The 19,709-nt window shown below is 41.5% G+C and overlaps 1 protein-coding gene across 1 annotated transcript in view; it reads left to right on the top strand.

Annotated features, from left to right (window-relative positions):
* Nucleotides 1-19,709, top strand: part of LOC121158981 — a gene marked incomplete at its 5' end in the record, with an annotated part of 260,310 nt that overhangs the window by 26,295 nt on the left and 214,306 nt on the right. The window contains one exon of the mRNA XM_040983966.1: nt 2,023-2,211. Coding sequence (XP_040839900.1) covers nt 2,023-2,211 — 189 coding nt within the window. The remainder of the gene's footprint in view (nt 1-2,022; nt 2,212-19,709) is intronic.

Here is a 19,709-nt window from a genome sequence, read left to right as displayed (position 1 = left end):
GGTGCCTAAGTTCCATATTGGAGTGCTTGTTTGAGTCCCAGCTACTACACTTCTGATCCGGCTGCTTGGTAATTCATCTTGGAATTATGATAACCCCAAATTTTGGCTCCTGTCATCCACTGGGGGATCAGATGGAGTTCTCAATCTCTGGTTTTTGCTTGGTTCTTTTTTTTTTTTTGCTATTGTGGTCATTTAGGGTGTGAGACAGTAGGTTGAAGGTTCGTTCTTTCTCATCTAAGTTTCATTCTCTTTTTGCCAGGTAGATGAAAAGAAGGAAGTAAGATTTAAAGTTTTTTTTTTTTTAATTTTGTTGTAAAGACACAAGCACGCACATACAGAGAGAAGGAGAAAAAGAGAGAATGAGAGAGTAAATAAGAGAGAGAGAGAAAGAAAGAATCTTCATTCTGATGGTTGACTCCCCAAATTTCCACAGCAGCTAAGGCTATGGAAGGCCAAATCCAGAAGCCCAGGACTAGCTGGGTCTTCCAGTGTGGGTGTTAAGGATCCAAGGACTTGAGCCATCACCTACTACTTCAGAAGTGGAAGTGCAACTTTGTACTAGGCACTCTGATATGGAGCAGGAGTACCCCAGGTAGGGAGTTAAGCCATCGCATCCAAGGCTCACCCCCTATTAACTGAGGTATACTTGCAAATGCAAAAAAAAAAAAATGTGCTAGTCATTGTATAGTGCATTTTTATGCCCAATTTTTTTATATCCTATTTTGGACAAACTGTTCAACTTGGATTGTTTAAAATCAATCACTCAAGTCATGCATCTATAGATTATACCTAATAGACTTTTTATAGTATTTCACAAAATTACATAAGTCTTGTAAAATTTATGAAATAATCTCTTTATGAACTGCTTTGTATTTAATATTACAGGCTTGATTCCCTATGAAGCTGTTAAGTATATCTCGAAAATAGAATGCTGGGCTTTTTACCATTGTCTAGACTTACAATGCCACGATACACTAGATAGTAGAATGATGGGCGTGGGACTGTACTATTGTAATAATATGGGCGAAAACAGGGGAGAGTGGGAGTGTGGAAGGAGAAATCTCTGTGCCTATGAAACAGTATCGTGAAAATAAAAATAAAAAAATTATAAATGCTTTTAAAAGGCAAAAAGAAACAAGCAAAACAACAACAACAACAAAGATTTATGTAAAAACATCACAGTGTATCCAAGAGCAGGGAAAGTGGGCAGCTACATTCTGGGCACCCACTGTGTTTCCAGTTCCCTAGCTTGCTTTCCTTCTGCAAAAAGAACTGTATGGCATTAGTTCTTGTTAACATTTTAGCACCGAGGACAGGCGTAAACCTGTATTACAAACTTCAGAATTTTTTTAGAGATTCTAAAAAATGGGAAATGGGAGGATTGTTTAATACTTGCAACACACATCTGGCTAGCTAAATAATAACATTTTATAGATGATATTGTTTTCAGATGGTAGAGAGAGACAAAACAAGAACACACCACCCATTCATATCAATGGTGGCATTTCTAGGCAAATGCACAAGACAGTCGGTCCAAGCACGGACCCCTCCGTCTGTGTCTAGAGGTTGACGATTGTTGGCGAGGATCCTAACCTGGGAAAGCGAATCAAAGAACTCTGACTTAATTCTGAACCTATTCACTTCCCAATCTGGTTCCACCAACACAGCAAAGGAGTGGTAAATTGTTGATGGATACAACACATGCTGTTGACAACAGAAAAAGTACATCATCTATATTTCAGGGTATATATAGTAAGTGTGATAAAGACTTTTATCAAATGCTATGCTTTGTTCACTTGGACATTATGGTAGAATGAACACAGGTGTTATTGTTCTTTGTTCATTTTTCTGGGTTTTAGCAATTTTGTATGCATTAAAAAGAATGTTGCTTGCTAGATTAGATGACCAAAATCGAGACCTAATCCTCTAAATGGATAAAGATGTTTACTCCTCAGAGTGCTCCACCAACTTTAAAGTGAAGGAGGCACGTGTAAATCCATGGGATCTTTTTGTGATGAACAGGTGGGAGCATCAAGGAGGACATGTTGGATTCTGAAGCCCTCCAGAGTTCCAAGGGAACTGAAACCTCCAAAGAGGACAATGAAGCCATTACTGCTGACATTGAGGAGTTGGAAAAACATGCTCAGAAAGAGGCAGTTCTGCTTGGGAGTTCGCCATTCCAGCAGGTCAGCATCAACAATGTACCCCAAAGTGAGGTTACCTCTCTTTTTATGATATTGCAGGTGAAATGCCAATCCTGTGCACTGTCTACTCATTTTACTTCGTACCCTCTTCTTGCTTTCAACACACCCTGTATGAATTCAAGGAGGCTTTCCCCTTCCTTTTGGAACAGGTTGTACTCCTTACCTAAGTCTGAGAGGGGGTAATATTTGGTCTAGTGGTTAAGCTGCCAGTTAAAATGTTTGTACTTACATTGAATTATGTAAGGAATGGCTCCTGCCTCTAGCTCCCTGTCGCTGCAGACCCTGAAGGCAGTGGTGATGGCTCAAGCGATTGGGTGCCTACAATGCATGTGGGAGACCCGTACTGAGGTCCAACTGCTGGTTTTGCTTCTGGCTTAGTTCAGGCTGTTGAAGTCTCCTGGGCAGTAAAGCAGCAAATGTAGTGTTTCTTTATGTATGTCTTGGTTTCTCTCTCTCTGCCTTTCCAAGATATCTGTCTTAGTCTTGCACAATCCACTTTCACTTCAATTGAACTTACTTCATTTTTGTTGCTTATTACAAATTATCTGTAAGAAATCCTAAAACCAGTATGAAATGACTTCAAGTTCAGAGGATGAGTTGCATCTATTTCCACAAAGCATGTGCGTAGTAACAAGCGCCTCTGAGTGATGAAAATGTAGGCTGAGAAATGTGTCCTTCGGTGATTTCATCAGTATGCAAATACCACAGAGTGTACATACACGAACCACAATGTCACTGATGTCAGCCCGAGATACGATCTTATGGGGCAGGATAGTCTGTCATTACCAAAACATTGCGTGGCACGTGACTATGTGAAGTCACCATTCAAATACTTTATGTTGGACATTCTTTTTTCTCACTTTGTGCCACAAATGAGAGTCATTAGAACACAAATTCTTCTGACTTCAGAAACACGTGCGTGCTTTCTATGTCAATAGTTCCCAATTATGTACAGTACTCAAGCGACGTTGTAGATTTTCATACACCAAACAAAAGGAAATTGTCTCTTCTATATAGTCACTTTGTCTCCAAAATGAAGAAGAATTTCATATGCTTATCTTTGTAGGAATGTGTGTGTGTGTGAGAGAGAGAGAGTGTGTGTGTGTGTGTGTTGTATTTGCTAAAGACAAACTGATTCAGGCCAAAGCGGAAAAATTTCATAAGATGAAAAAGACAGCGGTATTTTTACAACAACAGTCATGAATGGAAATGATAACTTTTAGCTTCAGAAACGGGCAGAATGCTAGCGGGGTGGGATAAATAGAATTTTGTAATCAGGGTTGTGGAAATTCCGTAGCCAGCCTTTAATATCTTCCTTTGTGCCACTTAGATCTGAATATTCTGAGCACATTAAGGTTGTGTCTATTTTGAGCTTTCTCAAATAAGTGACCTGAATTAACCAGTGCAGTTTTTCCTAACATAGCCACTTAAATGGCCCCCGTAGTGGTGTGAACTGTCTTCTTTGAACTCCTAGCCACTGGCACCTGTGAATGTGACCTCGTTTGGAAATGGGGCTTCTGCAAATGTGATTAACTTTAGGATTTCTCAAGGAGAGAGCATCCTGAATTTAGGGTACATCCTGCACTCAAAGATGAAGTCATTTCAAGTCAAAGAGAAGAGACACTTGAGGCACAGACACAGAGGGCACGGCCACGTGGAGATAGATGCAGAGGTGTACCGACACATCCATCCACAAAGGACAAAACACCAAGAAAAGTCACAGGAACCTGAAGCTAGGACAAGGGCATGGCATGGACTCACGTCTAGAGCCTCAAAAAGGAAAGAACTCTGGTGCATCATGGCTTGACTTGAGACAATCCTTTCGTCATGTTAATTGAAAACACATGGCTATACTTTTTATGGCAGTGACAAGCAACTGGCACACATGGTAAGGTAGTGGCGTCCATAAGCCCGGCTCAGCTCTTTACTGTGGAATCAGCAATCCCTCGCATCTTTATGAAGATGGGGCTCTTTGAAAGGACCCTGAAGGATGCATGGCTCCAATGCTTCCTAAAATCATTTTTAAGGAATTATGTTCACACTTTATTCTGATACATGAACTGCTTAACATTTCTGTGATTTTTTTTCACACCTTCAAGAGCCATTGTATGTGTTTTGATTCTTGGTTTCAAGAACGGCAACATGGATCCCTGGGCATATGCGACTGCGCCTTTTTTTTTATCTCTGCATTCTATAAGAGGTTAGAAGAGGAGCAGAGTTGCATCTTGCTATTGTGAGGCTATGACATGAAGGGCCAACGTAGTGCCTAGGACCCTGGGAGAGAAGACTTGCTCATGGGAATTCAATCGTTTCAGAAATGTGCTCATTCTTTCCTTCCAGGAATGACGTTTTCTTATTCTTTATTTTCTTTCCTAATCTATAACCTCTTACATTACATTCAATCTAAACTGACTGCTTAAATAATTATGATAGAGCTTTTATTCCTGGTGTGTGGCTGCATGGACAGATTCTCACGTGGGAAGGAGTGACAGACCCTTGTTTGAGTCCTGGATTTGCCATTTATTGGGTATTGATTCTAGGCAAGTCACTTCACTTCCTATCTTGGTTTTCTCAACTGCAATTGAAGAGCAACGCGACTGACTTCATTGACTTTTTAGCAGGATCAGATTGAAGCATCTATAAAAAAATTAAAACCAATAAAGTTTTTGATAAAAGAAGAGGAGGTTCTATATAGAGAAATGGTTCCAGCGCTTGCTGTCAAGCCAACACTCTCAATGTTCTTATGGTCACTTTAAGAGAAAGTTATTTGTAAGCACGAGGAAGCACTCTACGTATGAATAACCTTCATATTCGGTATCAGATACCAAAGCTTCTATTTATGTCATCTTGAACCTCTGTAAAATAGTTCTATATAAATCTGAGCTTTAATTAGTGTGGTGGGAATTAAAAAGGAGTATTCAAGACTCTGGAAGCTCGGTTTCCTTTTCCTGTGATGCCTTTTGTAGGCACTGCCTACACTTACTCTTTAATGCTATTGTAGTGGTGAGCTTTTAATTACAAAAGAGAAGGTGTTTCAATGGACATTCCGAGTGGAGTAACGTGATTTATATAGGTTCTAGGGTAGTCGCTTCCCAGCCTACCAGTTAGGGTCTTGGAATGCTGATCAGCATGTGTTTCCAGAAATATCCAAGTTGCAAATAGATAGAGCCCTTTGCTACACCTTTCCAGGGAACTCATCTGGGTTTGCATGGTGCAATGTCAACAGACATCAACTGTGCATCTTGGGAGGAAAAATGAAAGAAACAGGAAAAATACCTCTATCTGCATGGAGAACAATACACCTTGAGTAAACTGAAGCCTGAGCTCACAAGCAAGGCGCTGGGGCAGCTCTGATCTTCCCTAGTAAAATAACATATGGACGGAAAGTTTGCTTTTGTGCTTGGAGGAATGACTGTGTCTGTCTGTTTGGAGCGTAAGTATGTTGGGATGCCTGTGTGTTCATGGTTTGGGTTGTGTGTGTGTGTGCACAAGCTTGTTAATGTGTGTGTTGTGGTAAGGAGCACAACAGAGCCTGGGGTGCCGGATTGTTTTATCCCCCAAAGAAACGATGAGGAGCTCATGAAGGTGTGATATGAGCAGCAATATAACTAAAGTATAACTATAACATCAGTTCGTGTGGGTGGGTCCTGGAAAGGTGATGCTGTGGATATTGTTAGTGAAGGCAATAGAGGCAGTGTTGTGCATGAACAGATGGAGGTGTGGACACATGCTCTTGGACTCAGTTGAGTTTTTCGAGTCCATCAAGGATCATGAAAATTTTTGTTGTTACTGCTGTTGTGATCATTGGGCAAGTCAGTTGCCCAAGTGTATGTCTGAGCTCACTTTTTACATCTCAGTGACATTGGAAAGTTTCTTATCAAGCAATTGTGAAACAGCATACGTCTGAGAACAAAGCTAATCAATTTAAGTGCAAAGTCTTTCGATATTTAGTCACAGAGGAAATTGGAGGAAATAATAATACGTGGCTTTAAAGTAAGCATTTTAGCTACCAGGATGAAGTATTTCTGATATTTAACTACGCATGGTATGCCTGTTCCAAATCAACTGCTGATAAGTAGGATTTCCTCTGGATTCTAATTGCAAACAATCCGTATATTCAGCTTACTTAATGAACCATGCTTTAAGGACACTGTGTGTATGTGTGTGTGTGTGTGTGTGTGTGTGTGTGTGATTCATGTGTATGGTCTTGATTTTTGAAATAAAATGAAACATTTAACGTAGTAGTGAAATTAACATGGTAACTGGAAGCATCCTTGTCACAGGGAAACATTCTGAGAAACAAACTGATGTGTGTTGATCACCAAATCCCACTTTTCTACATTCTATGTACATTTCTGTTACTTATCAACAGAGTTTAAATTTAGCATACCGACATGAAGAAAGTCAAATGTATGTGAATTTCAGTTCTTAAATCTGAGCAAAGTGTAAAATGAAAAGTGCATGTAAAATCTTGATAAATTAGATATGTCCTAAGATACTTTAACAAACCAGTATGTTTTCTCTAAGCTAGAGACTTAGCATTCCATTCTGTGGTTAAAAGAGGCAATTTTGGGAGGGAAAATTGATTTATGGGAAGAAATCACTTGACATATTTAAATGTGATAAACTTCTAATGTTTTTCTTTTCTTAGTCAATGTAGTAGTATTTGTATCATTCCTCAGAATATCACATTAAATATCAATTAAAATAATGAACTCAATCATAAAGAGAAAAACAGCAAGAGTTCAAGTATTATTTCATGAATTTTAAAAAACAGTAATTTTCCATATCCTAAGTCCAGGGGAATTATCTTGAATGACCTACTTGACCATTTCCTAAGCATTATCACATTCTATAATTCTATACCTCTTCAGAGATAAGTAGGGAAAAAATGCCCATGTCAGATATTTCTACAGAGTGCAGATACATAATTTTATAAAATAAAAGGCACACCGAATTACACAAGTTTTAATGGAGAATTTTTTTAAAAGATTTATTTTATTATTATTTTTTTATTGGAAAGGCGAATATACAGAGAGGAGAGACAGAGAGGAAGATCTTCCGTCCCATGATTCACTCCCCAAGTGAGCACAACGGCCAATGCTATGCCGATCCAAAGCCAGGAGCCTCTTCTGGGTCTCCCACGCAGGTGCAGGGTCCCAAAGCTTTGGGCCGTCCTCGACTGCTTTCCCGGGCCACAGGCAGGGAGCTGGATGGGAAGCAGGGAAGCGGGGCTGCTGGGATAGAACCGGCGCCCATATGGGATCCCAGGCGTGCAAGGTGAGGACCTTAACCACTTGCACTACCGCGCTGGACCCTTAATGGAGAATTTTAACACTTGGTTGAGTCTGTAAAATAATTTCTGCTCTGATGGGCATTATTCACATTTTTCCTTATTTAATTTCCTTTTATGTGTTTGTTATTTAATTTTCCCATCAACATTTTTCTACTGGCTACTTGGAGCTCTGTATTTCCCAGAACTTTCAGAAGGCATTCAGGTGGAGTTCTTCCAAAAGCTAAGCAGCATGCAAGAGAAGCAGGCTGTCACACAGACAGAATAAACACATGTTGGTTGCAGCAATTTCTCTGTAAAAACCTTCCACAGTCAACATTATGTATTTGCTTAGTATGGGGTCACATTTGGAAAGCACCTCAAAAAGGAAACATTATGTTTCATTTGCAAAAATAGTGTTCTTAATATATCTTTTTTTCCCCATCTTTTACAATACCACTGTTTTGTTGCAAGCAACATTTTAGTTAGTATCATAGTATAAAATCATCTCCATTCACCTTTTTCTTTTTCATTAGTATGAACTATTAAAACTGATAATTAGGTAAATAATGACCACAAAAATTGTATCACTAAAAACTAAACAATATCATATAATGCCCACAGCATAACAACAATCTGTGAACACAAAAATTAATTAATTCTGTAATTGGGAAAAATAAGAGGACTCAAACGTGTGTCTCTGATCCAAATTCAATATTTTATGTATCTAGAGATTGATTGAGCAGATTATCCTTTTTTCAAAATTATTTTATATTTGATGGTGTTCACATAGTTAAGAAGCATGTATGCCCACGAGGGCCGAGGGTTAGGGCTGGGGGCCTCGAGGAATTGGGGAAAGTGGTTGAGAAAACAGTTTCTGGTCTCCTTTGTTTCTTCCTGTATCTGGGAAAAGTGGGGACAAAATGGAAGGGGGCCACTCCCAGCAGCTCAATTGCACAAATACCTGGGCATGGGGAACAACCACCTGATGTCATCCCAAGGTTCCCTATGTGGAGTATGTTCTGAGGCTACAGCTAAGAGGTTTTGATAGTTCTGAGATGCAATTGATTTTATTGGTCCAAGGTTGAAGAAATCCTTCCAGGGTCCATTGTCTGATAGAGTTCACCTTATAGTCTCCACTCACCCATTACTCGCTATCGAAGTTTGGTTGGGAATTCTGTCCAATTTGTTTTGCCCTCCATAGTACGAGATGCCCACTGCAGGCCTTAATGAACTGGTTGTCTTGGCCCCCGTATGCATCTGGGCATGCCACCTACTGCACAGGCTTCAACAACGGAAGAGGCCCAGTTCTGACATGTGCACTCTAATCAGACCACACATCCTTTGGTTTTACCTGTGGTTGGAGTGCTGAGTCAAGTGGTCAGCTGGGGGGTGTGGAAAGAAACCTCACCAGAGGTGACCCTGGACCTGACCCCTGTGTGTGCCAGCCAGTGCAGGGTGTGGCTCAGTGCATTAACCACATCAGCCTACACATCCACTGGTGATTGTAGCTGCCTGGTCAGTTTTGTTCCAATCTCATGTCTTGTGCAAACCAATGGATGCTGTGACCCAGCCTAGCATTCACTACCCACCACATACTTGGCCCTCATGTACACCAATGAGAACTTAAGCCTAGTGGGAGCAAGCCCCAATAATCCCCATCAGCCTGCCCTCAGCCCTAGTTCCTAAGCATGCTTGTATGTGTAGCAGACTGGTCCAGTAGATCCTGCATTCCATTCAGCTCTCATACACATCAACGGGCATTGGAGCCTAGCTCAGTCTGATCAGTCCCACTGTCCAGCTCATACTAATGCTGGCGGGTGCCACTGCATGTCTGGCCATGCCCATGCCAGTTCAGGTTCACACGTTCACTGATGAGAACTGCAGCTCATCAGAGGGGTGCCTACCGTAGGACAAGGCAGGATTGAACCTCCTTGGAATGCTTCTGGAATACTTTAAACTCAACTCTGCCATGATAGAACCCAAAGTTCTGGGAATTCTCTGTATGTGGGGTTCTGCCAGCTTGGGGAAGGGAACGCATGATCAAAAAGAACCATTCGACTCATGCTTTATCACAGCTTTACTCCCTTCATGATCCAGAAGATCCCAGGCAACTCCTGAATTCTGGAATGCTCTGGATGGCATTGCCTGCAATGAACTATTAGTAAATTTCTGTGGCTACAGAACAGAGCCTGAAAATTCCCTCTCACTCAGTAGCATCATTTCTCCATTCATTTATTTAAAAAATGCAGAACATTTAAAGAATGCAACTCATTCTATCAGTAACCTCATTCCTTACACTCTGCCCTTAAATAATCTCTTCCCAAATTAAAAGAAAAATGCATTCTTTGCTCTTCTCTTTTTGCATCTTACCTTGTTTTATCAAAGTGGCATATCTCTTTTTGATGCTTTGTATGCCACAAAGTCAGGGATTTTGTCCTGATCTAACCTTGTATCTGTCTAATGATTGGCCAGGCTAGAGTTTAGTGGTTACATATTTAATGAAAAAGGTTTTCATGCATAGTGTGCTGGATGGAGGTATAGTTTTAGAAAGACACAAATTATTCACCTAACATGCTCACACTTTTGGCAAGGCTATGAATTCACCTGGAACTTTCCTACGTTAAGACTAAACAAGCTAAAACAAACAATTAACTGCGCTATGGAGTCGAAAGATGCACCACAGAATTACAAACACATGGGTGAGGAAAACACAAAAGCCTCTTGGATAAAATGATGCCACCGTGCTATCCGTAAGTCAGTGATGAATTCAACAAGACAAAATAAACTATTTGGAAGAAATGAAAATTAAAACAAAAACATCAAAATACACAGGATGCAGCAAAAACAGTGTGGAGATGGTTGTCGATCTTAGAAAGCTGCCTTATAACAGTGAGAACTTATGGTCTTTGTCTTTTCAGGACTGGCTTATTTCACTGAGCATAATGGTCTCTAGTGGGAACTACCTAGTTACAAATGATATGATTTCATTCATTTTCGTGGCTGAGTAATATTTCACGGAGTAGAAATAACAGTTTCTTCAACCACTCCCCTTTTGATGGGCATCTGGATTGCTTCCCTGTCTTTGCTCTCATAGACTGTGCTACAGTAAATGTAAGATTACAGATGCCCTTCTTAGATGTAGTTTTTGTTTCGTTTGGATATATTCCTAGGAGCAGGATAGCCGGGTCATAAGGCATTCCTGCATTTTATGGCATGGTTTCATAGGCACTGGGGTCTCTCATGGGTCCTCCCCTCCCCATCAATCTCGCCTCCAGTCTTACAACAGGTTTCTTTTGTATACCTTCAGAAGCCCATCACACTGTCATTAAGGTGTCTCCCAGCAACGTAGGAGGTTGTCTGCCATTTCTCTGTGAGTCCATCCTTGTACTGCGTGCACAAAGACATCTGTTTCTACCAATTTCTGCAACGTTTCCATTGTACATCCACTTAGGTTCAGTCCTCCATGGGTTGAGAGAAAAAATATGTATAGGATCTTCGTCTCCATGGTGGTGTTGAACTTGTAACAAAGGTATCAATGTGACGCTAGGGTGGTGTAAAAGAGCGTCCAAAATATTCCTACAGAAATAAGTGCTAGTGTATGACCCGTGTGGCTCTAATGGCAGTACAGTAAGGACCATATCACCGTTACCCAGGGATTGTAGTAATAACAGTGGGGCATTAATAGGTTATATCACAAGATCATATTTCATGTGGAACAAACAACTAGGAACTGCAATAAGTTAAAATTCACAGGTACAATGTTTAGACTTGATAGTATGCTGCCTTATTATACTAAGGCAAAAACAAATGACAGATTTATTTGCAATGCTCTGGGTGTTCTTCACACTGACTTCTGCAGTGGCTGCACTAGCCTATAGCAGCAGTGAAGGAGGGTGCCCCATATCCATGTCCGCAGATGTTCTTAGTAGAGTCCTGAATGAAGGCCAATCTCACTGGAACTAGGTGCAATCTCAATGTGGTTTTCATTTGTCTTTCCTTGATGGCTAGGGACGTTGAACATCTTTCAATGTTTGTTTTAACTTCATACCTGTTGTTGACTTTGTTTCTTGGCTTCTCATTTAAGGGAATGTATAGTGATGGCGTAGCAGAGACTACCATATCCAGATGTGAAGATACAATGCAATATGCATCCCTACTTCCAAATCAATGATGAGCTCCCAATGAAAATGTTGGACATATCTAGACAATGGGATGTTGGGCTGTCTGACATAGTCTGTACCAGCAATGTCAGGGCACACTTAAATAATAGACTGATGGACTTTTGCCTGCTTATGAAGGACTATACTATTGTAAAAATATGAGGAAAATCAGTCAGGGGGTGGGTATCTGGTGGCAGGGGGAGGGTGGGGAAATCCCAGACCCTATGGCATTGTAGCATAAAATTCAAAATAAAAAAATGTAAAAAATGTAAAAACAACACTAAGGAAAAGTAAGCATCGGTCTCCCTATTGTCATTCTACTGATGATGCTGATCCTTGTATTCAGCACCAAAGGCTGCCCTAGCAAAGTGACATAGAGGGAGGGACTTAAAGGGTAGCTGTGGGGGCTTGAAGTTCAAGATCAGAGTGCCAGCATGGTTAGTTTCTGGTGAGGGTCTTACAAATGGCTTAGAGTTGTGTCCTGTGTCTTTATAGTATGGGAGGGAAACATGTATATATATAGAGAGACAAAGAGAGAAAGTTACAGAGACATTTGGGTTTTTCCTGTAAGCACTAGCTTATCATGAAAGCCATACTATTATCATTACTTCAACCTAACTATCTGCCAAAGACCTCGTCTTCTAATAAGAGGTCCCTGGGGTTAAGGCATCAGCAGACAAGTTTTGAGGCATGCAATTCATCCATATATCTCTTCTGAAACAATGCTAGGTTTTCATGAAAAATTTTCTACATAGATCTTAGTTCATGAAAAATTCACATACCCCGAGTACTGAAGAATGTACTTATTTCTTTCACAGACATTTCAGCTGAAGTGCTTCTTGTTGCTGAGTGCTTCGTTTATTTTAGGATAGGTCTTTGGATAGAAAAGAGGCCTGAGGCTGGAGAAGGAACTGTGCTTGAAGACCACGAGACTGCCAGGGCTTGGAGCAGTTGTACTTCTTGCTATCAGAGACCTTAAGTGCTTCTAAATGCTTCTAGAAGAAGATTTTGACATGCACTTTCAGCAAGCACAAAATAAAATAAAATTGCTGCTTTCTTTGCTAATATTTATAAAAAATCTCTTTGTGCATTCGAAATCTGATTTGTACTGTAATGATTCTGTCCCATTTTTCCATTTGAAAAGGTGAAATCTTTTTCAAAGACGTATTGAGCACGCCCTACTGTGCCATCTAGATTCCTCACTTTGTTCAATGTTTCAGGGTATATAATGGTGTAATGGAACATGGTCTGAGAAACGACAGAGAGTAGATTTAAATTTATGCAGGTGAAAATGTTCCAGAAAACCAACAGTTAGACTCAACTTTTCTATGAAATACGTAGGCTATCATCAGGCGCCAGGGGAAATGAATCAAATTTGTGTATTTGCATATGAGACAGAAGCAGGGGGGTGGACAGGAGAGCGAGGCTTATCAGCAAACTCCTTTAAAGATCACTAAAAGTGGAAAAAATAAGAGCCATTTGAGAAAATGATTTGAATATGACTCCTTTGATGCTGTGTGCTATCTACCAACTGTTGAAAGGTGAGCTCTATGCAGAATGGCGCAAACCCGTGAACAATGACCGGTGTTCTGAATCCTCTGAGCCCAGAATATCATGCACGTTTGTAGATTTAGAACTGTTAGACTGCAGCACACCAGCATGAACCTAGTTCAGATTAACAGCAAGTGTATCTGCGAATGGGTAGGAACAGCCTTCTTCACTTCCACTGCTTTTTTCCCTCTAGTCAGTTATTGTTGACCGCAATGTTCATTAGTGGCACAATCAAAAGGAAGCCAGTACTAAGTAATAACCGCTCTTTGTAGTTATACAATGCCTTTGATCAGAGCAGCTCACAATCTTTGCGACTCATTAAACTCGGAAATACCTCAGTGAGATGGAATGGTGTTCAGGATTTTGACGCTCGTTTTGTCTTGAGATTCTGTGCCACTTGCACAGCACTGGCTCCAAATCCACACTTGCTGGCAGGATCAGGGGATCTGTTTTAAACCAGAGATGATCAGGGAAAAGGGGAAAATGTAAAGTTTTGTACAAAGTTTGTGAAATGCTTGGGGAAGAGTACTTCAAAAGATGCAGCTACATGTAACTTTTGGTTCCCGTGATTTACTCTGTTCAGCGACGGGGTACTGCCTAGGAGTTCCCATTAATGGCATTGTTGTTGGGCCATTTCATTGAACATTTCTTTTTTTCAGTACTTTTATACATGAAGAAATAGTGTGCATTTCTTATGAAATAGTTAGTTACTAAAAGCCAAATAGACATATATGTATGTATATATGTAGATGTATGCATTTCTGTGAGTACATGTGAGTATCCATGTCGAGCCCTTACTCATTTACATGTAGTCAACTGAATATTCCTTTATTGATTGACTCTGAAGAACAATCAGCAGAAAGAAAATGTTTTATTTGCTGAAGTTTTTATAGAAATTCCAAGCACAGACTTTGTAATATTATCGATACTAACTCTTTGCAAGTCAACTCCTGGGTGCAGGCATTTGGCCTGGCAGTTACAATGCCAGCTGAGATGCTTGCATCCCAAGCTGAAGAACCTTGTGTTCAAAGACCTTGTGACCTCCTTATTCCTATGAATGTGTACACACCGGGGGGCGGCGGGTGGTGGATGGACCAGCCAGGCCTCGCCATCCGCATGGGGGACCTCATTTCAATTTCCTGTTGCTGGTGTTGGATGGCGTAGTCCCGATTGTTCCAGGTAGTTGCGGAGTAATTCAGTGGATGGGAACTCAGCCTGTCTGTCCTTCTCTGTATTTCAAAATAAATTAAAAAAATTAAAATAGTGTTAGCCAATGGGAACATATTTTTTATTACTTGTTACTCTTGCTTTTTGAAAGCTTATGGCATAGATTTCGTCTGGAGCATCAAACACTGTGAAGACACGTCATTCGCACATGCGCAGAGTCGTGATTTTTGTGTCTCTGTCTCTATGTCCTCTTCCTAGTAGTTAGCTGTTTTATACATAGTGGACTTTCAGTTTGCCCATGGATGTCCTGGTTATTCTTAATGCTGTCTGTTTCCTTTTTATGGCAAGCTCAGTGTTTTTTCTTATTATTTCTAGTGTTATACAATTGAATTCCAAAGCATGACACTTGGGATGGTAGTTGAAAAATACATATTCCGTAAAAAAATATAGACTTGCTGTTTCATAAGCTGTGCAAGAGCCAGAGAATGTACAACTAAATACAAGTGCTCTAAGAGATTTTTATACATAGCAAACTTTAGACGTTTTCCTTCTCTTGAGCAGTAGTTTTCCGTAGTATCTGCTATGTGCCAAGCATTTTTCCATTTAATTGTCATGGAAGCTTTGAAATGTTTTGACTTGAGAAATCCTCTACCTGGAACACGGATGCCTCCTATTCTTATATGCGTCTGTGACATACCAAGTGTATGTAAAATGACAACTTATAACCTCTAAGACTTGAGGAACAATATTTAATTTATACGAGAACAAAATGGTACCGAGACATCCTTATTATCTTTCACTCAGATGGAATTGCCTTTTAATAGATATTGTTGGTATTTATTTCCTGCTGCTGAAATATGGTACCACATACTGAGTAATTTATGACAAGTACCAGTCGACGTGGCCCGTGGTTCCAGAGGTTGGACAATCCAAGAATGAGAAGCTGTATCTGATGAGGAGCCAGCAGGGCAGAACTCAAATTTATCCTTTTCTCAGGAACCCTCCTTGAGATAATAGGCCTACTTCTATGATAATGACATGAATTCATTCAGGATGGCAGAGCCCTTGGAACCAAGGAGCTCTTAAAGAGCCTACTTCTTAAGGCTGTTACTTTGGTTCATGTTTTCAGTAAAAATCTATTTTCATATTTGAAGGAGAGACACAGATGAAAGAGAGAGATGGAACCATCTGCTTGTTCATTCTGCAAATACACACAACTGTGATGGTGGGCAGAGTTGAAGTCAGGCGTCCAGGACTGCATCCAGCTCTCCCACCCCATGTGGCCGAATTACTATCTGCTGTCTCCAAAGAAGTGCATTACCAGGAAGCTGGTTTGAAATCTGGGGTCAGGACTTGAATCAAGCACTCCGATATGTTCTGTGGGTACCCCAAGTGGTGATTTAATCACCAAGGTGTTTCATGGCCGCCCTGAGAATTAAATCTCTCATACATGCAAAAAATACCATACCTAAAATGTTAACATTATTTCATTGCTATCTTTTTATGTGGTCAAGTAAATGTATCCAATTCATCTTTAAGACTCAGTCCATGAGAATCAATGAACATTTTGAAATTTATAGTTATTCTATTTTGTGATTTTTTTTTCCTAAAAATAAATCTATGAAAACCCTCAAGGAAAAATTGGGAGTAGTCAGGGAAATTTGAATATGGATAGCAAGTTAGAAAATGCAATTATTAGCTCTGCCATAGTAATTGAGACAATATGGTCTTGGGGTTTTGGCCTGCCAGCAGACCCCGAGGTCACCAAGGGCAAGGCAGAGGGTAGCCTTTGGCCACAAGAACCACTGAAGACAAGCTGGTGAGAAATGTCTGCTTTGTTATGCACAGTGTACAGCTTTTAAAGGAAAAGAAAGAGGAGGGCAGAAGGGTGTCAACTGGTAGACTCCCCGCCCACCAAAGATACTGTAATTTGTTGTATGACATGTCTGTTTCTCTTGATCTTCCGGTCATGTCAGAGGTCATGTTCCACGTGTATTCCTCTTGACCTTCTAGCCATGTTGGAGGTCACGCTCCACGTGTAGGCCTGAAAGCTATGCCTCAGACCATAGGGAAGTAAGTTTTAGGCCACGCCTGTCGGGCGGCAGGGCTGGGCATCGGTGAAGAAATGGAAAATGCATCAATGGAAAAGATTATAGCGCTCCAAAATAATACCATAAAATTATTGATTTTTAAACTAAAAGCAAAGGCAATTCAGTGAAGATAAGACTGTCTTTTCATCAACTGGTGCCGACCCCTTGACATGCTTACACGGCAAAAAAGAGTCTAGACATCCTTCACAAAAATTGACTCAAAAGCAGAACATAGACTTCAACATAAACTGTGAACCTAAAAATGTCATAAAAATTTTATAGGAGAAAAGCTTAATGGGCTTGGTGACGAAGGAGACTGCAGCCATAGAACCAAAGTCATAATCCATGAAATAAATAATTGGTTTTATTTGCTTTATTGGAATGGTTAAACATATACTTGAGCAAAAGAGCAAATCATCTACCGTTTTGATGTGTCAGAATGATTTTTTAAAAATAATTTTAGTTTTCTTCTTAATATCGTTTACATAGTTGAGAGGAATGTGCCCCCATGTGGGTCTCTGACTAGGGTTGTGGGGGTGGTTAGGTATGGAGGAGGGAGGAAGGGACCAATGATTCAGCGAAGGAAGAGGAGAAGGCCTTGTCAGCACTGAGGATGGGGGAACATTTGTTTGCTGAAGCCTTAGAGATGCAAATGTGGGGAAGAGTGCTGTACGGGTGTCACTTGAATGATTTTGGTAGTCCTGGGAAGTTATTAGTTTCATCGCTTCCAGGTTCAGAAAATCTTTACATGGTCTATTGATTGACAAAGTCCATCTTAGTGCATCCAAAGTCTCAGAAACCTGTCACAAACCTTGGCCAGGAGAATGATCCAACCTGTCCTGCTCTCCACCCTTTGACAAGACACTCAACGTCCTCCATTGGCCTAAACGAATTGTCTGTCATGTCTGTCCCCCATGTACATCTGGACATGCTGTCTATTGCCCAAGCATCAGCAGCTGAGGAGGCCCAGTACCAATACATGCACTCCAAGGTCGGACCACTCATTCCGTGATGTTTCCTGTGGCTAGAGTCTGAATTCAGCAATCCAGTCAGAGAATACCTGAAGAAACTTCACCTGGTGGATGCAGCTGCCTCATCAGTCCTGATGTGAGCCAATGGGTGCTGCAGTCTGCCCAGCTAGTGCACCACACACCTAATTCTCATGCATATCAGCAGGTGCAGTGACCTGGTCAGGGGGACTCCCAATAACTTCACTAGGCCAGTCCCCAGCCCAGTTTTGTGCATGTCAGCCTCTGTTGCAGCCTACCCTAGCACATCCTATTTGGCCCTTTGCACACTTGTGGGTCCTACAGCTTAGATCAAGCTGGCCTGGCCCTCACCTATGTCATGGGTGTGGCCGCCTTGTCCAGCCTGGCCTGCCCTCAGCTCTTGTTCTTGCACTCACCAACAACAGGAGCAGCCTAGCTAGGCAATGTCCATAGTTTCTGTACCAGGCAGGTTTCTAGCTCCAGAGCTTTTGTCTACCAGGTGGCACTGCGGTCTAGCTCGACTGGATTTACACCCAGTCCTGGCACTTGCCAGCTAGTGCTACAGCCTAGCCTGGTAGGTTCACACCCATTCTGGCTACAGCCTAGCCTGGTAGGTTCACACCCATTCTGGCTCTTGTGTGCAACAGAGGGTACCTCAGCATAATCCACCCTGTCCCCCTGCTCCCCAAACTTTCATCCCAACTCTCACATTCACAAGTAGAAGCAGAAAATCAACAAGGGAGTCCCCAAAATTCCCCCACCAGACCAGCTCCCAGCCCTGTGTTTTTCATCTGCCAGTGGATGAGATGGACTGCCCTGAGTCTTGGCATTTGCCAGCAGGTGCTACCGCTTGGTCCAGCCTGGCCTGCCTCCAGTTCCAGCTCTTACTGGCAAGTACAGCAGCCTAGTCCAGCCTGGCCATCCCCTAGGCTTCATGTGAACTGACAGGTATTATGGACCAACTGGTCTGCACCCTCTCCCGGCTCTTACTTGCGTCAGTGTGCTGTGATGTGGACTGATCATGCCAGGCCAGGACCCAGATCTGGTTTACATGTATGTCAATGGGTGCCACAGCCCAGCCTGATCTAGTCTGCTCTCAGCCTTAACCATCACACTCACCAGAAGGAGCTGTACCTAGCTGGGGGTTGCCCAAAGTGTCTCCACCAAGCCTACTCCAAGCAACGGATTTCACATGTGTCATCAGGAGTTGGCATGCCAGCCTGCAGTCCTGGCACTCCCTGGCAGGTACTGAGGCCTAACTTGACAGGGCCACATCCATTCTGGTTCTTAGCAATGGATGTTACAGTTGGGCACAGCCTGGCCCACCCCTCGACCTGACTCTCATGTGATTCAGCCTCTTTCTCCAGTAACTTTTCTGATGTACCCTCACAATTTCGATTTTTTAATATCAAAATTTTATAAATCTTTTCTTTTAATTTCATTTTTGGTGATGTTCACAGCTGATTAGGGTGGGAAGGATTGAGGATTAGGGGAAAGTGGGAGATGCTGTTGTTTCCAAATTTTCTATTTTTATTTCCTGTGTCTGGGGGAAGGGAGGGAGATAAGGGGAAAAGGCACACTTTTAATTACCCCTTACTTGTTTTGAATGTTTGCCAACCGTGACCGTCTTATTCTCCAGTTCTCTGTTGTGACAGAAAAGTAGAAAAGGCTAGAGATGAATTAAGTGCACTTCTGGGGCAAGAGGAGAGCGGCACCTGGAATTCAATATTTTTAAGAAGTTCATCATGCATCAAAAAATTGAAAATCGCTGCTCTCCCTGCCCTGTTGCCGTTATCTCAGAATAAAGACGTGATGCAATGAGTCCTTCCCTGCGCCTGCCCTGGCACTTGTCAACTCATATTTGTAAACTCTACTGGTTCTTAGCCAGTCACTCAACAGTGCTATTGTGGTTTCTGACTCCTGAGAGAGAACCCGATACGTCCCATAGCTTCGATTTTATATGATAGATCAATTGATGGCTACACACACAGACTACCTACATAGATTTAACTCAGATCAAGTAAAATTTGTTGAAGAGTGTCATTATGTACCACCCACGTGGGCAGAATTTTTTCATCTCCCTTGCAGTTTTTGCATGAAGCTGTGGAAAGAAGGTATGATGGTCCTAAGTTTCATACAAAGAAATCTAAGCTGAGAGATTGTTATTGTTTCTTCATCTTCTACTGGGAATTCTGAAGTGCTCCTTGCTTCTCGCCATGACGCCTCACGGTTCTCAACCCATTTGTTGTGGTTGATACGGTAGCGTTCGGTTC

This window comes from Ochotona curzoniae, unplaced genomic scaffold, assembly GCF_017591425.1.
Source record: "Ochotona curzoniae isolate NIBS_2020 unplaced genomic scaffold, NIBS_Ocur_1.0 contig_4064, whole genome shotgun sequence".
NCBI lineage: Eukaryota > Metazoa > Chordata > Mammalia > Lagomorpha > Ochotonidae > Ochotona > Ochotona curzoniae.
Note: the sequence above shows the minus strand (reverse complement) of the source record. Positions and strands in the feature narration are given on the sequence as shown.